This window comes from Apteryx rowi, unplaced genomic scaffold (genome assembly GCF_003343035.1).
Source record: "Apteryx rowi isolate R43461 unplaced genomic scaffold, aptRow1 scaffold_444, whole genome shotgun sequence".
NCBI lineage: Eukaryota > Metazoa > Chordata > Aves > Apterygiformes > Apterygidae > Apteryx > Apteryx rowi.
This window is the reverse complement of record NW_020450699.1, coordinates 205,113-227,078: the sequence shown is the minus strand read 5'-3', so window position 1 is coordinate 227,078 and position 21,966 is coordinate 205,113. Positions and strand designations below refer to the sequence as shown.

The 21,966-nt window shown below is 39.3% G+C and overlaps 1 protein-coding gene across 1 annotated transcript in view; it reads right to left on the bottom strand.

The window, feature by feature from the left end:
• Window positions 1-20,611, bottom strand: part of CUNH8orf34 (chromosome unknown C8orf34 homolog) — a 154,338-nt gene extending 133,727 nt beyond the window's left edge. The window contains exon 1 of the mRNA XM_026076954.1: window positions 20,543-20,611. Coding sequence (XP_025932739.1) covers window positions 20,543-20,611 — 69 coding nt within the window. The remainder of the gene's footprint in view (window positions 1-20,542) is intronic.
• Between the last annotated feature and the right edge of the window lie 1,355 nt (window positions 20,612-21,966).

Genomic DNA, 21,966 nt, shown 5'->3' with positions numbered 1-21,966 from the left:
ACTACGGGCCAGTAAAAGATTTCATTATCTAACCTGAGAGTTAGGGGAAATTTAGTTACCCAAAACCAGAACTCCATCTTGACAATCCCTGTAATATAGATACCACCAGCTTGAAATTACTCCAGATACATAAATTGTAATCTGTAATAGAGGGAACTTTTGTAATCTGATGTACCTGACTTTTAGCCAGATGCTTCACTATCAAGCAAAGCCAATCACAGAGAAGTGATCAGAAGTCAGGATTACTTTCCAAGGTACGTGCCTGAATAACTATGCTACAAGCTGGTGTCACTCTCCTGGGAGGTAGGAGATGCAAATCTGAACCCTGCAGGTTGAGAAGGGCACTGAAGGCAGGATCTCATAGCTCCAGAGCAAGGGAATAAAGGAGAGGTTCTGTGACCATCTCCTCTGACCACATGTTTTTTTAAAAAAGGAAGCCATCATCAGTTTTTTTAAAAATAGACAGCAGATCCCAATCTTCAGGAGAGGATTCAGTGCTCTAAAATCTGAGCAAATTGGTTCTTTGCCTGCCTAGATAAGGTTTTGGATGGTGCTTTGGGACATAATACTTAATTGTTCATGATATTTATTAACTCATTCTAAATAGTTCCTAATTCTTCTACGAAATGCAGAGGGGCAATAGCATCTCATGCAGGGTTCTGAATTACACTCTAATGTAGACACCAAAAAATCTGCAATTACTATACACAACCTTAAATCCTTTAGATAATTTATATCAGTACATTCTTAAGATCAACATATCCCCATTACAGGAGACTTTTTCACAGAATTCATTACCAGCATCACTGGACAACCTTCCACTACTCTGCCAGACAGGTAGAGTCAAGCATGCAGTGGATGGGCTGGACAGTATCATGGGGGAGAAAGGAACAGCTTATATGCAGATATTCACCAAATAGGCAATACTTGCAATCTGGGCACAAACTTTATCAAGATTGTCTTAGCTAATGCCTGAAAAAGGTGGAGATACAAACCTCTTTCTTCAGTGCTAGGGCTCTAATGAGCTAGGGCTCTCAAGATGCCCTGAATATATGATTACTTCTCTTTAACCAAACATTTACCTCTGAAGACTGGTTCCAATATCCCATTTTTAAGAAAGCAATGTTTTCCTAAAGTTCTTACTAACTAGATCCATGCAAACCTACCAATAGGAACTACTTCTTACAACATCTGAAAATAAATAATGCTTTTCCCCTTGGATACGAAAAACAATTAGGCACGGGAGGATTCAGAATGCTTGGTAATGACATACTACAGAACATACACTAGTAAATGTAATGGGATACTTGGGAAAAAATGCTATGAAATATAATGTAAATAACAACACTGAACAGGCAGCATTGGACTGAATGAGACGGCAGATGGAAAATACCCATGAACATTCAATTAGCATAAACAAAAGTCTACATCTTTGCTGCATACAAAGGTGTGGCAATCTCATGGGAAAAGAGCGGCAAAAACGATAGGGGATTTCAGTTTTCTGAATAGGACTGGACTCAGATTAGTCTGAGCTTCTCAAAGTTGGAGATCTGTTAAATGTAGAAGATTATAATTTTTTAAGATTTACAAAACATTTAAATCTCAGCTAAAGTTGCAATAACATAAAAAAAGAATTCAGAATGTTGGTTTTACAAGGCCATTACAGGATCTTCTGTTCATGTAATAAAATCTCTGGATGTAAACAGTTGTGGAGGTTAGACACTCAAGTGCTGGAGAAGATAACGGGATCTAAAAGAGATTTCTAAGGATATATATTCTAGATTGAGATAATCACAGCTTTCTTTATAAAAAAAGTTCAAGAAGTTGAATTTGATAATTGCTAGATAGTTAAAAGGAAGAACCACCACCTGCAGACACAAAAACAATTTAAAGGAAGATAATTCCCACAAAAATTTTTGGCTAACAAAGAAAATGCTGTAAATATTTTTTTTTTTTTATGAAAGACTCTTAAAATATACATACATGTATATATATCTATATATAAACACTTGCATATACATACTTTCAAAGCTCAGTTTCATTAAAGATAGTACCAAAGTGTGATTGAGACATCTTTAGGAGCCAAAGGGATGTTCAAGACAAAAAAAGAGGTGCATACAAAATATAGAACAACTAGTACCTAAGTTACTGGACCCAACAAGTTCCCACACTCAGACCACCTTATTTTTTAAGTAAATGTCAGTTTGTTTGACCTATTAATTGTCCAGAAATCCACTTTTCTCCTCATTCACATAAGCAGAACTTTCTCAATCACAGCAACAAGACTTTCAGATCCTGCAAAACCCGATGAAGTCCAGATGGACTGACAGCTAAGATTCCTGTGAGGTCTGATGTAGTCAGTGTTCTCTGACCATGACTAATATATGTACAATAATAAGCCCCTTACGAATATAGTCAAGCCAATACCTGCTACCTGCCAATGAGGTCTAGGTCTCACTCAGGATACTGGAACCTATATACAATATAAGGCTAATGTCAGCCTGAGGAGATTCAAATCTACAGCCCTCACCACACAGGATTTTGTTTCAAACTGCAGGGTATGCTGTATCAGTGGAAAGAAACTTTCTATGCTGCTGCTAAATCTGTGCTACTGCACAGAAAATAAATAAACAAATAAATAAATGGGAATTCAGCCAGGGACATAAGAGCATGTAAGACCATACAAACCAGTAGCTATTAAATAGCATTTAGATAAAATATTGACACAGTCCCCTGGCACTTTGGAGAGCTTTTTCACTTCTAGCTGTGCTTGGAGAGGAAACAGGAAACACTGCTAGCATCACCTCTCAGAGAAGTTCAAAACTTTGTGCCTGTGTGCACAGCAACACCAGCTTACAACGGCAACTTGACACTAAAGCTCTAGAGCTGGCTAAGACTTCAGAACTTTCTTGGTGCTTTTGCATTTATCACTACAGGTGAGTTCTTGCTTGTTTTACAGGGTTTCTGGATCACCATTTTGATTAACATGCTACTACCCTTGCAGTGTTACAGTCTAAAAATGCAACTAACAAAACTTGTATTCCACTGGAATTTTAGCAGTTTGGCTTGTAACTACAGGCACATCATTCCTTGGATCAGACCCTCAATAAATTTTGCCTTGTTGGCTTCTTCAGAGAAGGAGATCTTGAGAAATCACATAACTGCAACTCTAGAACAATGAACGGTAGGGTACCTCTTTAACTTAGCGCCACTTTTACAACAAAATCCCATTCAGACATTAAAGCTTGATTTTAAATGGAGCCTTGGCATGATGCTCATTCCAGAATATGAATCTTGCTTATGGAAACTGCCACTTGCATGTCTTCCGCACGTTTCACCAGTATGTGCCAGTAGCATGTAATACACAACCATAGCATAATAAATGTGATGAACATGTTGACATCAACCCACGTTGGTAGAAAAATTAAAACACAGATCTATCAAGTATCCATTAGCGGACACACTGTAATGATTATTCTTACAGCTTTTGGAGCAAGATACTGTATATCTTGCATCATTTGTAAAGGGCAAAACAATATTACTTTTCCTGTGGAAAAAGGGTACAGCATTACTACATTACTTTACCACAACATTACATTTATTCAAGTCCTATAAAAAGATAAATATGAGATGATGTTTTAAAAAAATCTGCTGGCCAGTGTGTATAGCCCAAATTTTTAATATTCTTTATTAGCTCTATTTACTAAAATAATTTTAAAATTGCATTCAGGGTTTTTTAATCTTGATCAAGAATTTTTAAAATATTCATACAAAAGTTCAATTAATAGCCAGCAATCACAGTGACATGAAATGGAGAATGGGAGTTTGAACCACAGTCCAGAGTTGAGAAGTTCTAATAAAATTTTAATTTTCCTGACTTTAGCTGCCTACATAAGTTAAACTTAAACTTGCTCCAGTAATGATCATCAAAAAAAAAAATCCAGTGAGGTTGACAGATGCTCCCTGATACTTAGCTTTTACTTAAATTAATGCACTTTCCTTTAATGCAGCACCTAAACAATTGTTGGTAATACTCAGTCTAATTAAAAGTTTTATTCATACACTTTGTATAGACGAGTATCTATTCAGATATGTATCTTAATTTCCTATTATTTACCAGTGAGAAACTGACTTGGTCTCATGAGACTTCATATCAATATTGTAGTCAGTTTTTAAATAGAACTAAATGCTTAGTATGCACTGATACAACAGAGATTTCTGCACTGGAAAGGTCAGAATTTGTTGCCATAGGAAAATACAGAAATTCATTTCTACCACAGCAAAATACAAGGGGTTTGTTCATATTTGCAGAATTTACATATTGCGTATGTGGCTGGAACTCTTTAAATGAGGCTGAGTATTGATCAAGTTGATGTTAATATAGCATGTTAAGAATACAAAAGGTTAAATCAGTCAAGTAACTGCTTATATGTGAAATAAAGCTACTTGTTTCCTTTTTTCCCCCCACAGTAAAGGTCATGCCAATCTGCCTTTTACAGGTAATTAAAAATACACAGTATCTTGTCAGAATAATCACCAAAGCCATTGAAGAATATCTGCAGGCAGATATCTGATAGGTCTCAAATGCCTATGAGAACACACAGTCATAATCAGTTTGGTTCTACATAACTTATACTACGTGCAAAAGGCTAATAAAAATCTCTCCACTTACTATTTTAAGTAACACTTTTACACTCGCAGTTATTTTAACTTATCCATTGGCATTCATTACCAAATTGTTTATTTTTTTATAATCATAGGGAACTTCCAGCATTTTATGTACTACTATGTATTATGTGCTACCATGGGATACTGGCAACTGTCATATTTCTGTTGGGTATCAATGTACCTGCATTTATCTTCAGCCCCAGTTGGGAATATATGTTAATAATTCCAGTTCAATTTGAAATAAAATCCAGCTGTGATTGCTTCCATATGCACTTTTAACATCCATCATTTAAGCCAAAATTACTTGTATGACTTTCCCTATTAGCAAGCGAGAAGACAGAGAAACTGCTTTAATAATATCTTTTTTTTTCTTAATATTATTTTCAAAGTTGTGACAGATTACTAACATTTTCTGCCTTCATGGATAATCTCTTCATTTCAAGACAAATTAAAATAAGATACTTTTTATGCTCAAAGCAGAGAGACTTCTGAGAATGAATATCCCATCATATTCAAACTAAAAAACAAATTGAAGATTGGGCACAGCTCTATACAGGGAAAAAGACACACAGATGTCCATTTTGACCTAAACAGTGCAGGCTTGAAGTATTCAGGTTTAGAGTGCAATGTGAACCATTAAGAATCAGGTATGAGAGAAGCAAAACCAGAAATGTTAAGGAAAGGAAACATTAACCGTGAGCCTGGAACTGCCCGTGTACCACACTCCCCCAGCCACCCTTCCAGGGTTCCCAAACTGACCCTTCCAGGGTTCCCAAACTGGTTCCCACTGGCACTACCAGGTTCATTGCTTGGCCTGAGGCCTGTGGAGGTGCAAGCAGTTGCTGCCTCATGTCTCTGTCTCTGTTGGCAAGTGGCCCGGGGTTATAGAACAATCCCCAGACCATGATTCTGGGATTCTCCTGAAAAGGCAGACACTTCAGGGTCAAGGTCTGAGTACACACAGACCTGGCAAGTCTAAGGCTAGAACCCCACAGAATAGATAGTCTACTAAAGATGAACAGCAAGCTGTCTAATTGACTGCTCTTACACAGACAAATCTAGAGTTACAAAGCAGGCACCCAGCTTATCTTCTGAAAAATGCCAGCATGTACTACTGTTCCTCCAAGGTCCCATCACCACATTTATTTGCTTACCTCATCTACCCGCTTTGTGCCGCCTTGAAATAAAACTCTAAAATCCTTGGGCAAGAGTTCTCTTCTGCAATGTGTCTGGACAATTCCTAGCCCAATATGGTACCTTTTCCTTGTTGAAGCCAGCGTAACAACATCAAGATAGTGGAGTTCTTCACCAGCCGTATACCTAGTTTTATATAGGAAGGAAAACCTATTACATTCCTACTGCACAACTGAAAATACACCCAGAAAAAGCCACCATAATAATCCCTAAAAGGCATGAAAACACAAGAATGGCAGGCATAACTCATTAGTCACACTAAGGACAGCACTGATGTCTAAGTAATCTTTAGCTTTGTTCATATAAGAAATATTATGCTTTATTTTAATCCTGGAAGATTCAATTTGAACACTTGTATCAGCACAGTCTTCCATTAAAGTAATCCAGTTACTTCCATATCCAAACATTAATTCCCTTTGCCCACGCACAGTTAAAACATCTTACGTGGAACCATTCTTTGAATGAATTTTTCACCCACGTTTGGCTACTGGAATCACAGAGCCAAAAAATACCTCTAACTGGCACACAATTCCATTTATACAGGTGATGTTACAAATCATAGAGAGATCTACTGATCATCATCAGAGGAGACAGAAGACAAGCCTATTACCCCACTCCCAAGCCTTTCAGACTCAGCATATTGCAAAGCCTGTTTCCCTTCCTCTGGAGCACCATGTGGAAGAGCAGATCTTCACACAACTTCTCAGGAAAAAGAGAATGAAAGACTTTCTCAAACAAGACACTTCCTCCTCAGGGGCTGGATGTCCCATGATCACGCCCAGAAAAAGAGTACCCCAGAAAATGACTCCTCTCTTCAACAAAAGAAGGAAAAAAAGAGCCCGTGTGGAAGAACAGTTTGTCTGGTGTGTTCTACACAGGAAAATATCAAACTTTGTTGACAATACACGATGGACACAGCCCAGCATAGGTTTAACAGAAGAGATGGTCCCGTACCAAATGCATGTTCTAAGCACTCAGCACTGTACACCTGCTGCAGATTCCCCTTCAGGCTGGGGTTGTATTTGTCCCTGGTTTACAATTGCACATAACTGGGTTCTGTCTTCTTCATTTTCCATTTGGATAAATTTCTTGTTTGTTTTCTTCAAATCTCATTTCCTATGTTAAAATAAAAAAAGCTTCAAAGTAAAAAAAAATTAAAAGAATTCAAAGTTAGGTTTATAAACCACTCACACAAACCTACTTTGGTTCACTTTTTTATATTTATCACAGTAACCACATATTGCTTCTAAAAACATATTCTATAACACAACTTGAAGGAACTGTGCTTTTCAACAAGAACAAAAAAAGAACAAAAAATTTCTGCCCAGATTTAATTTGCACATTGCTTCTCAACTCACTACCTACCAAAAATGATGACTATAAATTTCATTTTCTTAGACCTACTCTCATCTGCTCAGCAGCATGTCATTACAAAGGAATTTGAGGTGGCATACCTTGCATCCTAAGCACACACAAAAAAGTGCATAAAAAGACATTAACTAATGTACAAGTGACTCAACTATTATTGATCAGGTTATTTTATCTTTTTCCTTTTTACCTCTTGGTATATCACCAGCACTTCATTACTCACATGCTGAAATGAGATTCACTGAAATCTAGATTTGTATATAAAGCTACCGGAAAAAAGCTGAAGCATGTAAATAGTTTTATCTTCATGATTTTTCTCATGGATTACTCATGATTTGTTCTGTTCAAAAGTTACTTGCAGGCCTAAGTCTTTACAGAATCTTCACCTAAATAAGTAATGTGAAAAATTTCGCTCACATTAGCTTTAAGGAACAGCTGAAAACTGAGAACTATGTCAATACTGAGCTGCAAAAAGTCCCTGAAATGAGAGGATGCTGTTTGGCCTTTGGGAGAGCAAGTGCATTGGTCACACAGGCTTAAGGCTGACACCATATCATGCCCACAAATAAAGTAGGTCTGAGATAATGGGGACAGCTAAATAAATATCAGCTTACATAAGCAGGATGTACTTTCTACTCTATAAGTTATAGGTTAACTAGGTTACATATATGACAGCAATATTAAAACCATTCTTATTCTATGCAAAATGCAAGTATGAAATATGGAAAAAAAATGAACCTGTGTAATAAAAATGTAAACTAATGAATAAATATTTTTGACAGGAGAAAAAATGGCAATAAAAAACAAAAATAGTTTTAAAAGAGGTCATCACAAATAGTGAGCCCTAATATTTGAATCACATGGATCCATTTTTTTAATTAATTTTCCCACCTGAGCAAAGTAGCAGTAGCATATAAACGAAACGGGTATATTTCCAAAAATTGTCATTTGCACCTTTGAGTATCTCCTCCAGGTAAACTGTCAGAGACAATCAGTCAGCACAGAACAGTAACTGGTACATCCATTAGCTGTCCTCTAAGTTAGGTTCTAAAAGAAAAGACTAAAGGAGTATATTCTCCAAGAAAGCTACAGCCTTAAGTGGATGCTCTCATCACATATTTAAATAAATATTAGTGTATTAACAATTGAGAACTTTAAATTGTCAGTAAAAGTGATTTTTAGGGGGGAGGGTAGTTGAACTATACTTTTAACTGTAGTTAGGTCCATCATCTCACATCAGGTATTTCTACCACCAAGATTGCAACGGCTTTGACCACTAGCAATCCCTTCACTTTAGAAGCTGAGATCTATTTACTGACTAAGGTAATTTTAGAAGACACTCTAGGCTTTAGGGTTGTAGAGATATTTTTAATGCCAGCCAAAGCATTGTTAACTTCATTTTCTAACTCTTTTTATTAACAAAACAATGCCTGCAAAACACTTGCATATATTTTTACTTGTTTGTTTCTGACACAACAAAGTAAGTTTCCAGCCATGACAGTGATTGTCAAATTAAAGCTTCCTGATGATTTGATTGCTGGAATTTTAATGGAAGACTAAATCTGCCTGGTTACAAGTTAAGGCCTTACTCTTGTAAATCATGGCCTCATCAACTGCAACAGAGCTCCCTGTGGGAACAGAACGTGCTCACATGGACTGCATTGCAACCCTGAGACTTGTCAGTGTTCTGAATGGCCACACGAAGCAGGGGAGAGGGGAGGAGAAATCAATTTTTTAAATGTGTGGCACCAATTAGTGGGATTAATAGCGCTACCAGGCATTGAAGCAGTACAAAGAAAGAACAGGAAGCATAAGTGCCATAATGAGCTCAGGGCCTTGCTGTGAAAACTCCTAAACCATACAAAAACTGTGAGAACCAGAGGAGTTTGCAGTCTCGTGCTGATAAACAAGACAGACAAAGGATGGGTAAACACAAGCACAGAATAATACATCTAAGCAATGCAGCAGGACATCAGTAGTAGAAATAAAAACAGAAGTCAGATAACAAACTGCCATTTCAGGACCCTGGCTACTGTATATTCTATTTCTTCTACTGACTTAAGTTTTTCTTCAGTGTTTAAGTAAATGTTAAGCTGATCTTCACTTTAACCAACTTCATTCTTCTAATATTTTTTCTTTTATCATAGGGAAACACATAAGAAAACAAGTTCTCTTGAGTTTCTTATTTACCTTTGTTCCTTTTTCTCCCCTGCAATCTTTCTCTTTCAGGTATTCTTGCTTCACAGGATAAGAAGTCTAGATTAAATCTGTTGCCCAGGCAATTTTGTCTTCTCTTTGTGTATCCTTGCTTTCCTCTGTATTGGTAAGTCTGCACTCAGCCCTAGTCTGATAGCTTCACTATCTTACGCATTGCAGTAGACTGTACCTACAGGCATTATTCTGAACCAAGGCAGTCTTAGGAGGAGCTTAGAAGGAGCTCTGAAATACAGTTCTTTTCTGGGGGCTCTACATCATGCAAAGGGCTATGTCTTTACACTGAGTGAGTTGTAGCTTGCCTTCTCTCCACAGTTAGTCATGTGCAGAGTTCATCCTCAGAGCAATTATGGGTAGCACTTCATGACAGCAGTCACAAAGGAATCTCTGCACCTGCAAAAAACATGCTATTGTCCTCAGCTTGCATTTCCCTGGATGTGCCCTCTTTGTTCTCATTAGAGCAGTAATGACAAGAATCTAAAATATTTAGGAAGATACATACCCAGGTCACACTGGGTGGATCAAGCATGTCACACCCAACTGGCCTGGATATGTGCAGTTAAAACAATGTGGCTGAATAGGAACATAGAGCACCTACTGCATTTGTACAGGATGTTTGCACAGCACACGTGGGATTCTCAGGTATGTCTTGATGCTTCAGAGCGCCTACATGCACTGCATAGTGTGTGCACTCTTGCAAACACACATACACACACAAATATTTCAATCTGAGAAATCCCAGTAATCCCAGTCATATAAATCCAGTAATCTTGTCCTCTCCCACTCTTCTTCTTCAAATTAAACTCTAGCCTTACCTACACCCTTGTCCCTAAATTCTGTCTCTACAAAACTGTCACAGAATCTATCACATTAAATTTATTTCTTCCTAACCTGCTTATCCATAATTGCTTGCATATGTTCTCTCCTAAGGTTATCTCCAAATGAAACTATCCTTCCTTTTCAGTTCTATGAACCATCTCGCAAGTCTCCAAAGAGCCATCTTAACTTATTTAGACTTTTATGAAGAATTCTGCTATCAACAATACAGAGCAGGTTTTTTTGCATTAGTGCACCAAAAAAACATGGAACTTAAATATCATTCAGGTTTTCTTTCTTTGAGATGAATATGTGACCAGAGAAATCCTTCACAGTCATCAGTTTACCCCTCCACTCACACGAATGTCACCTGAGATGCAATGCTATCCAAAGGAGTACAACACAACGTGTGATGGAGGAGTTTGTGTCACAGCAGTCAATATTAATAGTTAAGAACACCTGTAACTCCCTGGAAAATATATACTCAAGCAGTATGGCCAAGATCAATTATTAAAAGTATGAATCCTGCACCAAAAACATGAACATTTCTTTAGATGATAAAAAGTTATAATTTCTTGTATTTGCTCTGTATTTCTCATTCTTCAGTTATGCCTTCAGCACAGCACTAGAACCTTACTTTAAAAAAGGAAAGAGGAGATCCCAGGTAACCATTTGACTCTAGGGACTGAGATTATAAGAAAAAAATAGAAGAATAATGTCTTGGCAACATAGCATTAATCTTTATCATCTTACCCCTTTTCATTTCCTATCATTTCTCACTTCCACACTCAGAGTATTTGTGTGGTCCATTTTCACCTAATCCATTAGGTCATATTCCCTAAATTATTAAATTCCCTCTGCTGCTGTGGTTCCTTCACAGAAGCAATCAGGCTGAGCTCCATGGCATTCCCCACCCCTATGGGGAGCTGCACCTTTAAAAGGCAGGAGCCATACGAAGCTGACTTTACGCTTCTTCTATACAGAAAAAAAGCAGCTGTGTTCCTCTCCTTGCCCTCACCCTCTGGCCACATACTTTTACTTTTTCTTCTGATCCAGTGGTGTGCTCCTCATCAGACCACATGCCGAGCCACTGAGCTAAACCAACACAACACTCTTCACTTTTTTTGCAGGATTCCTTTTCTTCTATTTCAACTCTCTAAACTGGATAATGGTAATATCAGACAACCACCAGTGCTGGAACAAGAACAGCAGGAATGGGCAGCCACAGTTGAAGATGAGCAGGACCTGCAGCAACTGGCTACCAGATCAGCCTCAGAATCTCTGACTCCAGAGCACCTGGAGTAAAACAAGCTATGAGGGGAGGAATTATTCAATTAAAAAGGCTCCAAAACAGCTGAAAGACCCAAAATCCTGCCCCAGAAAAGAGCTCCTCCAGAAGCTAACAAAAGAGCTTGATAAGCTTATTGTTCCAGCTACTACAGAAAAATCTGGTGAGTGAATAGAGTGATTTAATTCACTGAATATTGCAGGGAGCTGGCAGAAAGAGGAGAGAGAAAGAATCCTGCACGTAAATACACAAGAAGGTAACAATTTCCTCTCTCCATATGGACAAAAATTTTGCAAGAGATGACTGATGAAAAATAGTCCTCTACATAGTATAGATCAGCAAATTTATATGCATTGTTTATTTTGTATGGGCATTTCCTACAATTGTAACATGTTTTCCTTACATTGGTATGTAAGGTTATGTTCAAAACTCAAGTGTTTCACTGGAAAGTATAATAAATGTTTAGTGCAAAGATGATACTTTGCATTTTATGTGAACAGTGAAAGAAAAACACCAAAATAACAGAAAAGCAAAACCAGAGATGCAGTATAACTTTAGCCTAACAACTCTGCCTGAACATCTTTGGATGGAACTAAAAACTGATGTTCAGTGAAACAGAGTAGCCAAAAGAGAAATTAACACAGCATGGCATACAGGTACCTGCCATAGAAGTTAAGACATTAAAAGGTGTCTGTTGCAAGCTTTTAATAAGGATATTGTCCTTCATACTGAGAGCAAACATGGATGTTTTGGGTGGTCATGTCAAAGACATAGGTGTGCTTTTCAAATGATCATGCTCTGCTTGTACATCCTGGAATTAAACTTATGAATTTTATTCCTCCTATCAAATGGATGCTACTTTTCATTTACTTTCAGTAAGTCTGAAACAGCACAGTGCCTTCATCAAGAGGCCAACATTTTCCTACAGCAACAGTATTTGAAAATAATTTTCCTTCTAGCAAGGTTGCAACTGTTTCTCACAGTTTCTGGTAGCAGAGAAGACATTCCTCCCTCATATTTCATGGCTAGGAGAACAAGAAAATAGTGCAACTGTATGCAAGGGGGAGAATACTGAATACAGTAGATAATACCTCATTTCTATCTGGATAGTACAGACATTAAGGGTTTTGGGCAGTCTTTGGTCCAGAAGTTGCGAAACAAAAATGCCTGAAGCCATCTCTCCAGTCCAGAGATAATAAAATATCTCCATTAACCCTCAATGATGGAATGCAACAATGGAAGAAAACCGAAGAAAAAAAGCAAAGAACAGTGGACATAATGAGGAAACAAGAGATACACATTTGGCCACTGGAGGACTGGACATTCAACAAAAAGATGTGAGAATATAAACAAGACAAAAAACAGAAAGGAGCAAGTGAGAAGCAAAGACATGGAAAAAAAAGAGAAAATATGATTAGAGGTGGGATGTAAAGCAATGTGATATTAAGATGCTCTTGAATATTACACTTCTAACTCAATTTTTGAGTGCTTCAGCTTGCAAAGTACCATTCTAAAAGAAGCAATCACTAATAACAGGCATGTCTTCTGTCACGCTGTGTGTGTCCATTCAGCCAATCTGTAAATCACAGATATCATACTGAAATGAAGAAGCTAACTAAGAAACCCACTTGTTTTGTAACAGTACAGAAGTGCTCTGCATGCTGTAGAAATTCTGTTTAAGGTACTGGCTGCCCAAACCTTTCAGAATTGTATTCCATCTAGGAGGTGCTAAAAAAACAAAAGACCAAGACTGTGCTGACTCTGGGGTATTGATAGTGTCTAGCACACTAGGAAAAGCATAAACCAGTAACAACAAAGAACACACAAGAAAAAAATAAAGATTGAGTTAAAGCCATTGAAGTTTCTTTTATTTAATATTTGACATTTATATTTGTCCTTTGTAACAAAAGATTGGATTAATCAAAAGAAACAAAACAGCTGAAGAGGCTCACTTCCAATTTATTTAACACCATTTATTAAATATCATTTGAAACTTGAAAGAGACTTCATAATGTGACAAAAAGAAAAAATAGTAGTAGTAATGGGCTTATTTTGATTCAGATTGATTCATTACTACAGTGGTTGCTAAACAAAAATTCAAAACCATCATTGTTCCAGTGCATGTCCTACAGTAAAAACCTTAGAGTCCTGGCATTTTATTTTAAACAGAAGCATGTGTTAGCTCTAGACCTTAGCACAGAGCAGTGAGGCTCTGCTGGTAAATGATGGTGAGCAATTCCATTAAGAATTACTCCTCAGTTTCCCAGCTACAAAGCAAGAAAATAATGATAAATTTAGAATGATGTAATGTTGCAAAATTATTTCCAAGAATAAGGTGAACAGGGCTGTTTAAAATCAACATATGTATAAACAATATAAATAACTACACATATGTCCATTTATACAAGCACTCAGTTAAACAATTTAAGATAAATACTTTTTATTCCCAATGCATAATACCTCCTTTTTACAAGAACAAGCAACAAGAATGACTATAAGAATTTACACAAATGCCTAAAAATCCACATTTGTTACAATACTTTCAAGGACAATTAATTTTTTATTGTGAACTAGTTATGCCTTCTGCTCCCCCTCTCAAGAAACAACTTAATTGTCATTGTGAGGGTTTAAAAACATTAGAAGTTAATATAAGGAAAGGAAACTACTTTGCAGCCTTCATTTTAAGTTAATTTTATCATTCTGTATTTTAGATACAATTCTTAAATTTAATTACTACTATTCATTTGATAAAGAAATCAAATCAAAGTCATATTATGTGTCTATACAATGCATATATATATTGTCTATACAATGTCTATGCAATTTAAAAAGGCAATTTTAAAAAAAAACACCTCTTTTCAGAAAAGTAATGTTTTTGCCACTGTGGAAACAAGGTTTATGTGATTATCATGTGTATATTTGTGACCACACACATGCACACCTGTACCTGTAATCTCCTTCACTATCCCTTTCCACTAATTTTTTAAAATTTTGGCTAATTTCAGTCAAATTCCCAGAGAAGAGTTCCCAAAATGCAAGTTCTTTCAAATGTTATGAGATTAAGTAGTCAGGTAGCAGGAACAAAACACATTATTCTTCTCACTCAGGAAAAAACTCTTTTCTTAAGCTCAGATTCCACAGGGGAGAAGCATTCTGAATGCCCCATGCATGGGAAAATTTCACTCAACTTTTGCACTTTGCTGTCACCACAAAATCCAAGCAAAAAGCATAAAGCAACTGCTCATGGAACTGTTTGCTAACAGAAAAGAGTCTGTCTATAGTTTTCACTAGGGTTTTCACTCTTTGTTTTGCCTTAAAGACAACTTTGCTAAGGCAACCATCTGAATGCATAGCGAATATTCTGAAAAGCAAAGGATGTGTCTGCATCTCAGAACACTCCTTCCATTTTGTTTTCATTCCTCTTAAGCAGGTCTTTTACTTCAGTGCACATGAAAGCTACCACAAAGGCCTACTGTAGCAGGCGACAAAAAAAGTTAAATCTTATTTATGATTCCCTACTCCCCACTGTGTAACATTGTGAGCCATTTCTAGATCACTGATGGTTTGCACATCCCCTTCAAAAAACAGCTACTATCGGCTCCTCTGAAAAAGGGAATGCCAGGGTGAAACAATGTGAATTAGTAGTACAACATTCACTTTGTACCTAAAATTATGTTCATGGAGCCTTTGAAAGACAAAGTTTTTCAGTACTTCATCTAGTTGCCTGAAATGAAATGTTTCTCTGTATAAATTCACACGATCCAGAGTAGACTCTTGCATGCTAGGAACAGAATCTACCCAATTAAGCATAAAACCAAAATAAAAGATAATTTGAGCAAATCCAAAAGAAAACAATTCTGTAAGAGCATCAGTATGATCTACCTCGCAGATATTACACCTTAAACAATTTCACACTGTAAGAAAACTTAAACTGGTAACTGGGTTGCTGAACTTGACAGTCTCTACTGCTGTGTATTTAAGACCTGAGGGCAAAGGTTGCTTCAAAAAATGATCCAAACTCCAAGATTCACTCACAAACTTTGACTAATTGACTCACGAGGCACACTATAAATGCTGTTATTCATCAAACAGATGCATTAGAATGTGCCCATGTTTATATTTATTTTTAAAGTTAGAAATACAGTTATTTTGGTTAAATTATCTACAGGAAGTCAATGGATAATATACGTGCATAATACTATCTCATTTAGAAAAAAAAAAATCACACTAAATATAAAACACTTAGTTTCCTTTTATATTTCATTCAGGAATTTTGTTTGCTAAAAGGAAACAAGCTAACTCTGGTAGTATGAACTTAGTCTTTATTTTGTTCAAAATGAAAAATTATAGTTCCAAGCCCACATTTCTTTGAGAAAACAATTCTCAGATAACCAGGGTTTTGGTATGTTTATTTTCAGAAGAGTTGATTTGGCTTTTTATAGCTCAAAGGAATTAGAGTTTTCTGGTTTGCATGACAACAATATACCTGCTCAATTTTTTTAGCTGCAGTTCTATAAATAAGAAAAACACTAAATTTATCTTGGAGCTCTCGAAAATTTATTGCAATCTGTTCTTAAGACTGCTCATCCAGCTTTCAAATTCATAGGAAAATAGGTCCCTAGGAGCACAACTGGATCCTGAAGAGACAGGGAGGTACAGAAGTCTAGAAGTGTAGATACTGACACGTCAGGATTATTCATTGAGATTACTAGTACAAGAAAGGAATTTGTTGGATTGGATGCTTGAAATGCAAAGTGGGTCAATACTTCACTCAGACAGAAATGAGTGGGTGCTGATTCTGAATACTCTGTCCCAGCCAATTTTAAGCACACACCTCCTGTTCACATTTCAGAAAGATGGAAAAAAACAACAGTGAAGCTTCTTCTCAGAAATAATTCACATTTAGAATTCTTGTTACATTCCAAGAGTTCAACGTAAAAAAAGATCAGGTAATGCTATGCTGAGTATTGCCACAAAATCTCAGAAGAGAGGCATTTCTAAAGGGCATTCCTCAAATCTAAACTAGGTATCCAACCACAGTATTCTCAGAGACCAATAAACTCTTACAGGAAGAAGACTAAGCTTTCAAAATTGAAAGGAACAAGCCCCGTTTTGACTTCCGTTCCCTTTTCCTTTTGTTTTGCGTTTTTTTGGAAAAAAAAAAAAAAAAAAAAGAAGCCCTGCAAACCAGGATAAGATAAGAAAGAGCTAGTTCATGAAAATTGACAGAATTTAGAGGGTTGGCTTAAGACCATATTACTGTCAGCACTACCAACACCTGCATGGCTTGGGGCATTTAGAAGTTGCCTATAGGTTCACAAGGAATTTTAACCACAAAAAAACCTTAGGCACCTGTAAGCTGAAATAGCAGCTAAAGTAGAATTTTGAAAAGCCATGATTTGAGGACCTACATTAAATGGGGGGAAATGGTGCCAAAGGATCTAGGTTGCTTTAAAATCTGTCTTGAAGTCCCCAAATCGACACAGTCTTAGATGTACACACTAATTCCCACCCACCTCCCTTCCCACCTTTAAGCCATAAATAAGAATTTAACTGGTAAAAATGTTTGTAGTGAAGCGAACCTGGGAATTACCTTTTATAGTTGGCTGGATAGGACTTTCTACAATACGTTAAGAGATACTGGTAGTCAGTAGGAGAGTGATGCCTGCTGAGTCAGTCTGATAAGCTCATTAATTCTTTTTCCAGAAGGTTACTCCTACCTTTCGTTATACAGAGATAGAAACAACTTTTTAACAAAGGAAGGGCCTATAGTCCTCTTGCATCTCACATATCAGTACTTCTTTTGAATACTTCTCTTTTACACAAATTAGAAAGATAATACAAGTTCAAATCACACAAAACTTCAATGAAGAAGTAAAATGTACTCATCTCCATAAACAGCATATGCCAAAGGTACAAAAGATGAAGTCCCAAAGAATAGGTAGATGCTGCTGGCTAATGAAGTATAGAAAGCCCTAACAATGGTAAAAGAGGGAAAAAAACACAGGACAGAAAGGAGAAAAGATACATTATCAGAAAAACTGCAGGCAACTGTAACAGAATGACCAAGTAACAACTAACAGCATCTACGGCTCTTGACTATAATACAGGGCAATTATACTTCATCATCAGGAAACAGCCTGGTATTCCTGCCATCAGCTCACTGTGCCAGCATAATCATCTAAGATATACAGTGATATTCCTCCTGATCACTTATCATTCATTTGTGCAGGTGTGCAATATGATCTATTCACACATCACCACTGCTGCCTTCTTAAAAAGCCTCCGTGTTCTCCCTTCGTTTTCTTCTCTCTTGTGATTGCCCTTAGTTACCCACTATTATTTTATGCATTCCCTAAAATGTTGAAGTATGTATTGAACAATTATAGTCTGCTCAGCAAATAACACTGCAGAAAATTGAATCCAAGTCTACTCTGTTCTGACTTGATATTAGAAAATTAGTACTCCCTGCAAAAGAAGATGGCTGTCATCTATGACAATGGTGATTCATTAGCATCGAAACCAGAAGGGGGGTAAACCTATCAGAAACAGTGTGAAGACAATGCTAGTTGTTTCTGAATGAAAGCTGAGGTGCATGTCTTTTTTCATGATGTGACAGAACTTCTACAGATGTGGAAAACTGACGTATTACTGAATATATCTGACTGTGAACATACATTATTCCCGATATGCAACAATTCCATATGCAATAGGAATACTAGCATAGAGTATAAGCTTCACCCTATGCATAGTCTTTGATCAATTCTCAGTAACTTTAGAAACATGCCTCTCCCTTACTAAGGACTACAAGATCAAGTACAAGTCGTAAATCTCCAAAAAAACTGTTGAGAACAAAAACCACGTTACCAAAAAGAAATAAACACCAATAGAGTTTAGGTAGAAGATGTGGCTATTAAGGAAGTGGAGAAGAAAAGAATTAAGATCCTTTTTCTCACAGTGTTATGGATTAAAATAACTTTTGCCAGCTGCATGAATGCTACAGCCCTGTATCTTAAATTCACTCCCTACTATTGAAGTCTATGTGGGTTTGGCATAAAAATTTCTTCACGGTATAGCAGAGCATGCTAACAACCTGTAGACAGTCTACAAGGTTTAAGGGATGTGAAGAGCCTTCCACAGGCTCTTTATACCAAGATGAAATCTCTACATTATTAGTGATTAGTGAAATATTTAGTGATATAAGAAATGCTATAACAAATACAACCTCTTCTTTTTTTTCCTCTACTGTTGATAATTAAAGCATCCTACTATTTCACTAATAGAAATGAGCACCTTACACTATTGAGAAACTGGGTTAAAGGACAGTGATTCAGAACAGCGATGTCAGGTAAAGTTTGTTTGCATTTTTATGTGTAAAACAACAGGTCAATTAGAGAAAATTTGGAAGAAAATGACAGCTATCAAAGGCCTAGCTCCTCAACTACATTGAGGCACTTAATTCCCATTGTAATAAACAGGAATCAGTTAGCTTTATAGTCCTAGCAACTGCACTGATTAAAACAAAGTCTTCTGTACAGAAATTGAACCACACAAATGTTTCAATTTTTATGAAAATTAGAACCAGAAAATTCACCAACTGTTCCCTCATATCCACTTACAGTTCTTTCAAATGGGATCTTATTTATCGTGAAATGAAAATACCTAACACTTGTAATACTGAACCAACATAATTGGTAATAACAGCTTCAGTCCATGCAAAATGTAAAACCTGACCACTGGCAATTAGTTTTCTAATAAAATTTGAATCTTATAAGGGTTTGCAAATGCCACTCAAAACATGTACTGAAGACAAAGTATCCACCACACTATTTTCTTCAATAAACCAGCAATGCACAAATTTCATATGTGGTAAGCTTGATTGAGAACAAGTTAAATACTGAAAAAAGGAGACAAGTCTTAGGATAATACTGCTGAGTATAATATATGTGCATTTAGATGTAAAAACAGTATTAGAAAAGGGACGTTAGAATAGTAATAATCATGATTGCTCTAGTACCTTTTCAAATCATAAGTATTTATAGTTTATGCACAGAAACAGTAAAATATGCACATCCGTGCATCTTGGTAATACCAAGGAATCTATAGCAAAAATACTGCTCCCAAGTGTATGACTGCAGATAAAAATTTTACAAAACATCATCGCCACAGACTTTCCATAGGACAAATTTACTCCCAAGTGCCCGGTTCAGGGTTTGATTTCCTGGTGAAGAGGTGTGCGTTTCTCCCTTCTTGCTCGCCTCAGGTCTTGCCCACAGGGCCGTGAGACACCATTCCCCGGGTTTCACCGCTCAGCGCTGTCCTGGGCTGTCTCCCTCGTGACAGCGGCACTCGGGAGCGTTACCTCTGCCTCACATCGCAGGTAAGGGGAGCCATTACACGCCCCCCCGGGGCCGGGTCGCCGTCCCAGCACAGCGCGGCCCCGTGCCCACCGCCCCCTGCAGCGCCCCGCGGCTACGCAGGCAGCCCGGCACGGGGAGCGCTGCGGGGGCGCCTCCAGGCGCCTGCGGTGACTATGGCCGCGGGGAGACACCTGTTTTACAGGCCGTGGGGGGCAGCACGTGGGTAGTGGGGAAACGAAGCCGGGCACCTCCACGGGCGCGCCACGGGGCAGCGCTGCTGCGGCGGGACGAGGCCGGGAAGGGGGCCAAGGAGCATGTGTGCGAGGGGGAGGAAGGGATGCACGAAGCTCCGACGTTCAAAGGGATGCGGAAGAGGGATACGAGGGCTAAAAGCGCATCATCTTTCCTGAGGAACATGTGCGGTATGAGGCATGAGGGCGGGGGGAGGGTAGCGTGTGCCGAAGTGCCCTGTGTGAAAGGCTCGCCCTCCCCTTCCCGGCCGGACTCACGCCAAAGGGACCCTCAAACTCGCCTTCCCCCTGCGCTCACCTGCGCTCGCGCGGGGGCCCTTGGGCGCACCCCGTCCCCACCGCTGCCCTCCGTGGAGGGGCCGGCGGCGATGAGCGCACCTTACCTCGAAGAGGGGCCCGATCTTATTCTTCTCCAGGTAGGCTTGGATCCTGGTCTGCTGGTGAGACGCCATGAAGAGCTCCGGAGGTGGGCGCTGAGGCTCCTCTCCCCCGGCGACGGCGGCTGCTCCGGCTCACTCCCCCGCCGCCGAAGGGCTGCCACAGCAGGAGCGGGGGCAGGCGCTGGCGCTGCGAAGGGAGAGCAGCCCAAGTCCCGGGGACGGCGCTAACTCAGGTAGCCGGGCGCAGGGGGAGCGAGGCGGCTGCGAATCGCCCGCTCAACTAAGCACAAGGCGGCGGCAGGCGGCAGGCTCTCCCCTCAGGGAGCGGCGGGCAGGCGCTGCCTGGAGCGGAGCATGGTGCAGGGAGGAGAAGAGCTGCAAAGGCGGCCCCCGAGCTCGCTTCGTTCAGTGTTTTGTGTGTGCGTGTGTGTCTCTGGCAGCAGCGCCTTGGTTACGGGAACAGCAGCGGCTCCTGCCGCGCCGCCGAGCTGCCGCCCTAGCGACAGCGCCGCCCCCGAAGCCAATGGCCGGGGGGCTCCCGTCAGCGCGCGGCCGTTGCCGCCGCGGCTCTTGGCGCCCGTTAACGCCCGGGCTCCCGCGCGCAAACGGCGGGAGCGGGGGGCGGGGGGGGGGGGGAGGGGGGTGGGGGCAGCTCCGCCGGCCTCTCTCCGCCGCCGCTGCCTTCCCCCGGCGGAGCGGAGTCTCCACTCTCCGGCAGCACTACCTGCTTGCCGGTGACCCCATGTCTCGCCCCCTCCCCGAGGCTGAAAGTTGCTGGGAGGCGGGGGGAGCGGCCCGGCGTGAGGGGCCTCAGAGGCACCCATTGAACTGGTGGGGGACTGGGGGGAGGTGAACGAGCCCTTCGCAGCACAGGGAGAGTGTGCGCTGGGGCTATAGCCAGTGCTTTTCCTTCATTCTTTATCACGTTTAAATCTTAAAACGCTGCCTTTCTAATGATACTTATGAAATTCCCGGTTAGAACCTAATAAAATAATTCAGCTAGCTATGTAGATGTTCCCTGGTTGCAGGTTGAGTCCCCTACAGTAGCCAAGGGCCCTTGTCCAAAACTCATTGGAACAAATGAGAGGTTTCCAGGTGGCTTCAGGGAAAAGCGAGTTAATGTCTACATCAAGGAAGCAGTATTTATTCTTTCTCCACTTCAAGTTATTAGTTCCTCACCTTTTCTGAAAGCAGGGTCAGACCCATTTTTTCTCCTCTTCAGAGAAGAGCAAACAAAACCACACTTCTCAGGATTTGACACTTCTGTTCTTCTGCAAGAACTGATTCCACTGTACCACAATTCCTCTCTTAAAATATCAACATTAAAAGAAGGCACATCTTAATTTTTCAGATGACTTCAAAAAAAGCACAAAACAGCTTTGAAGAATGCCCAGGTATTAGTAACATTCAGCACATCTGCTGAATCA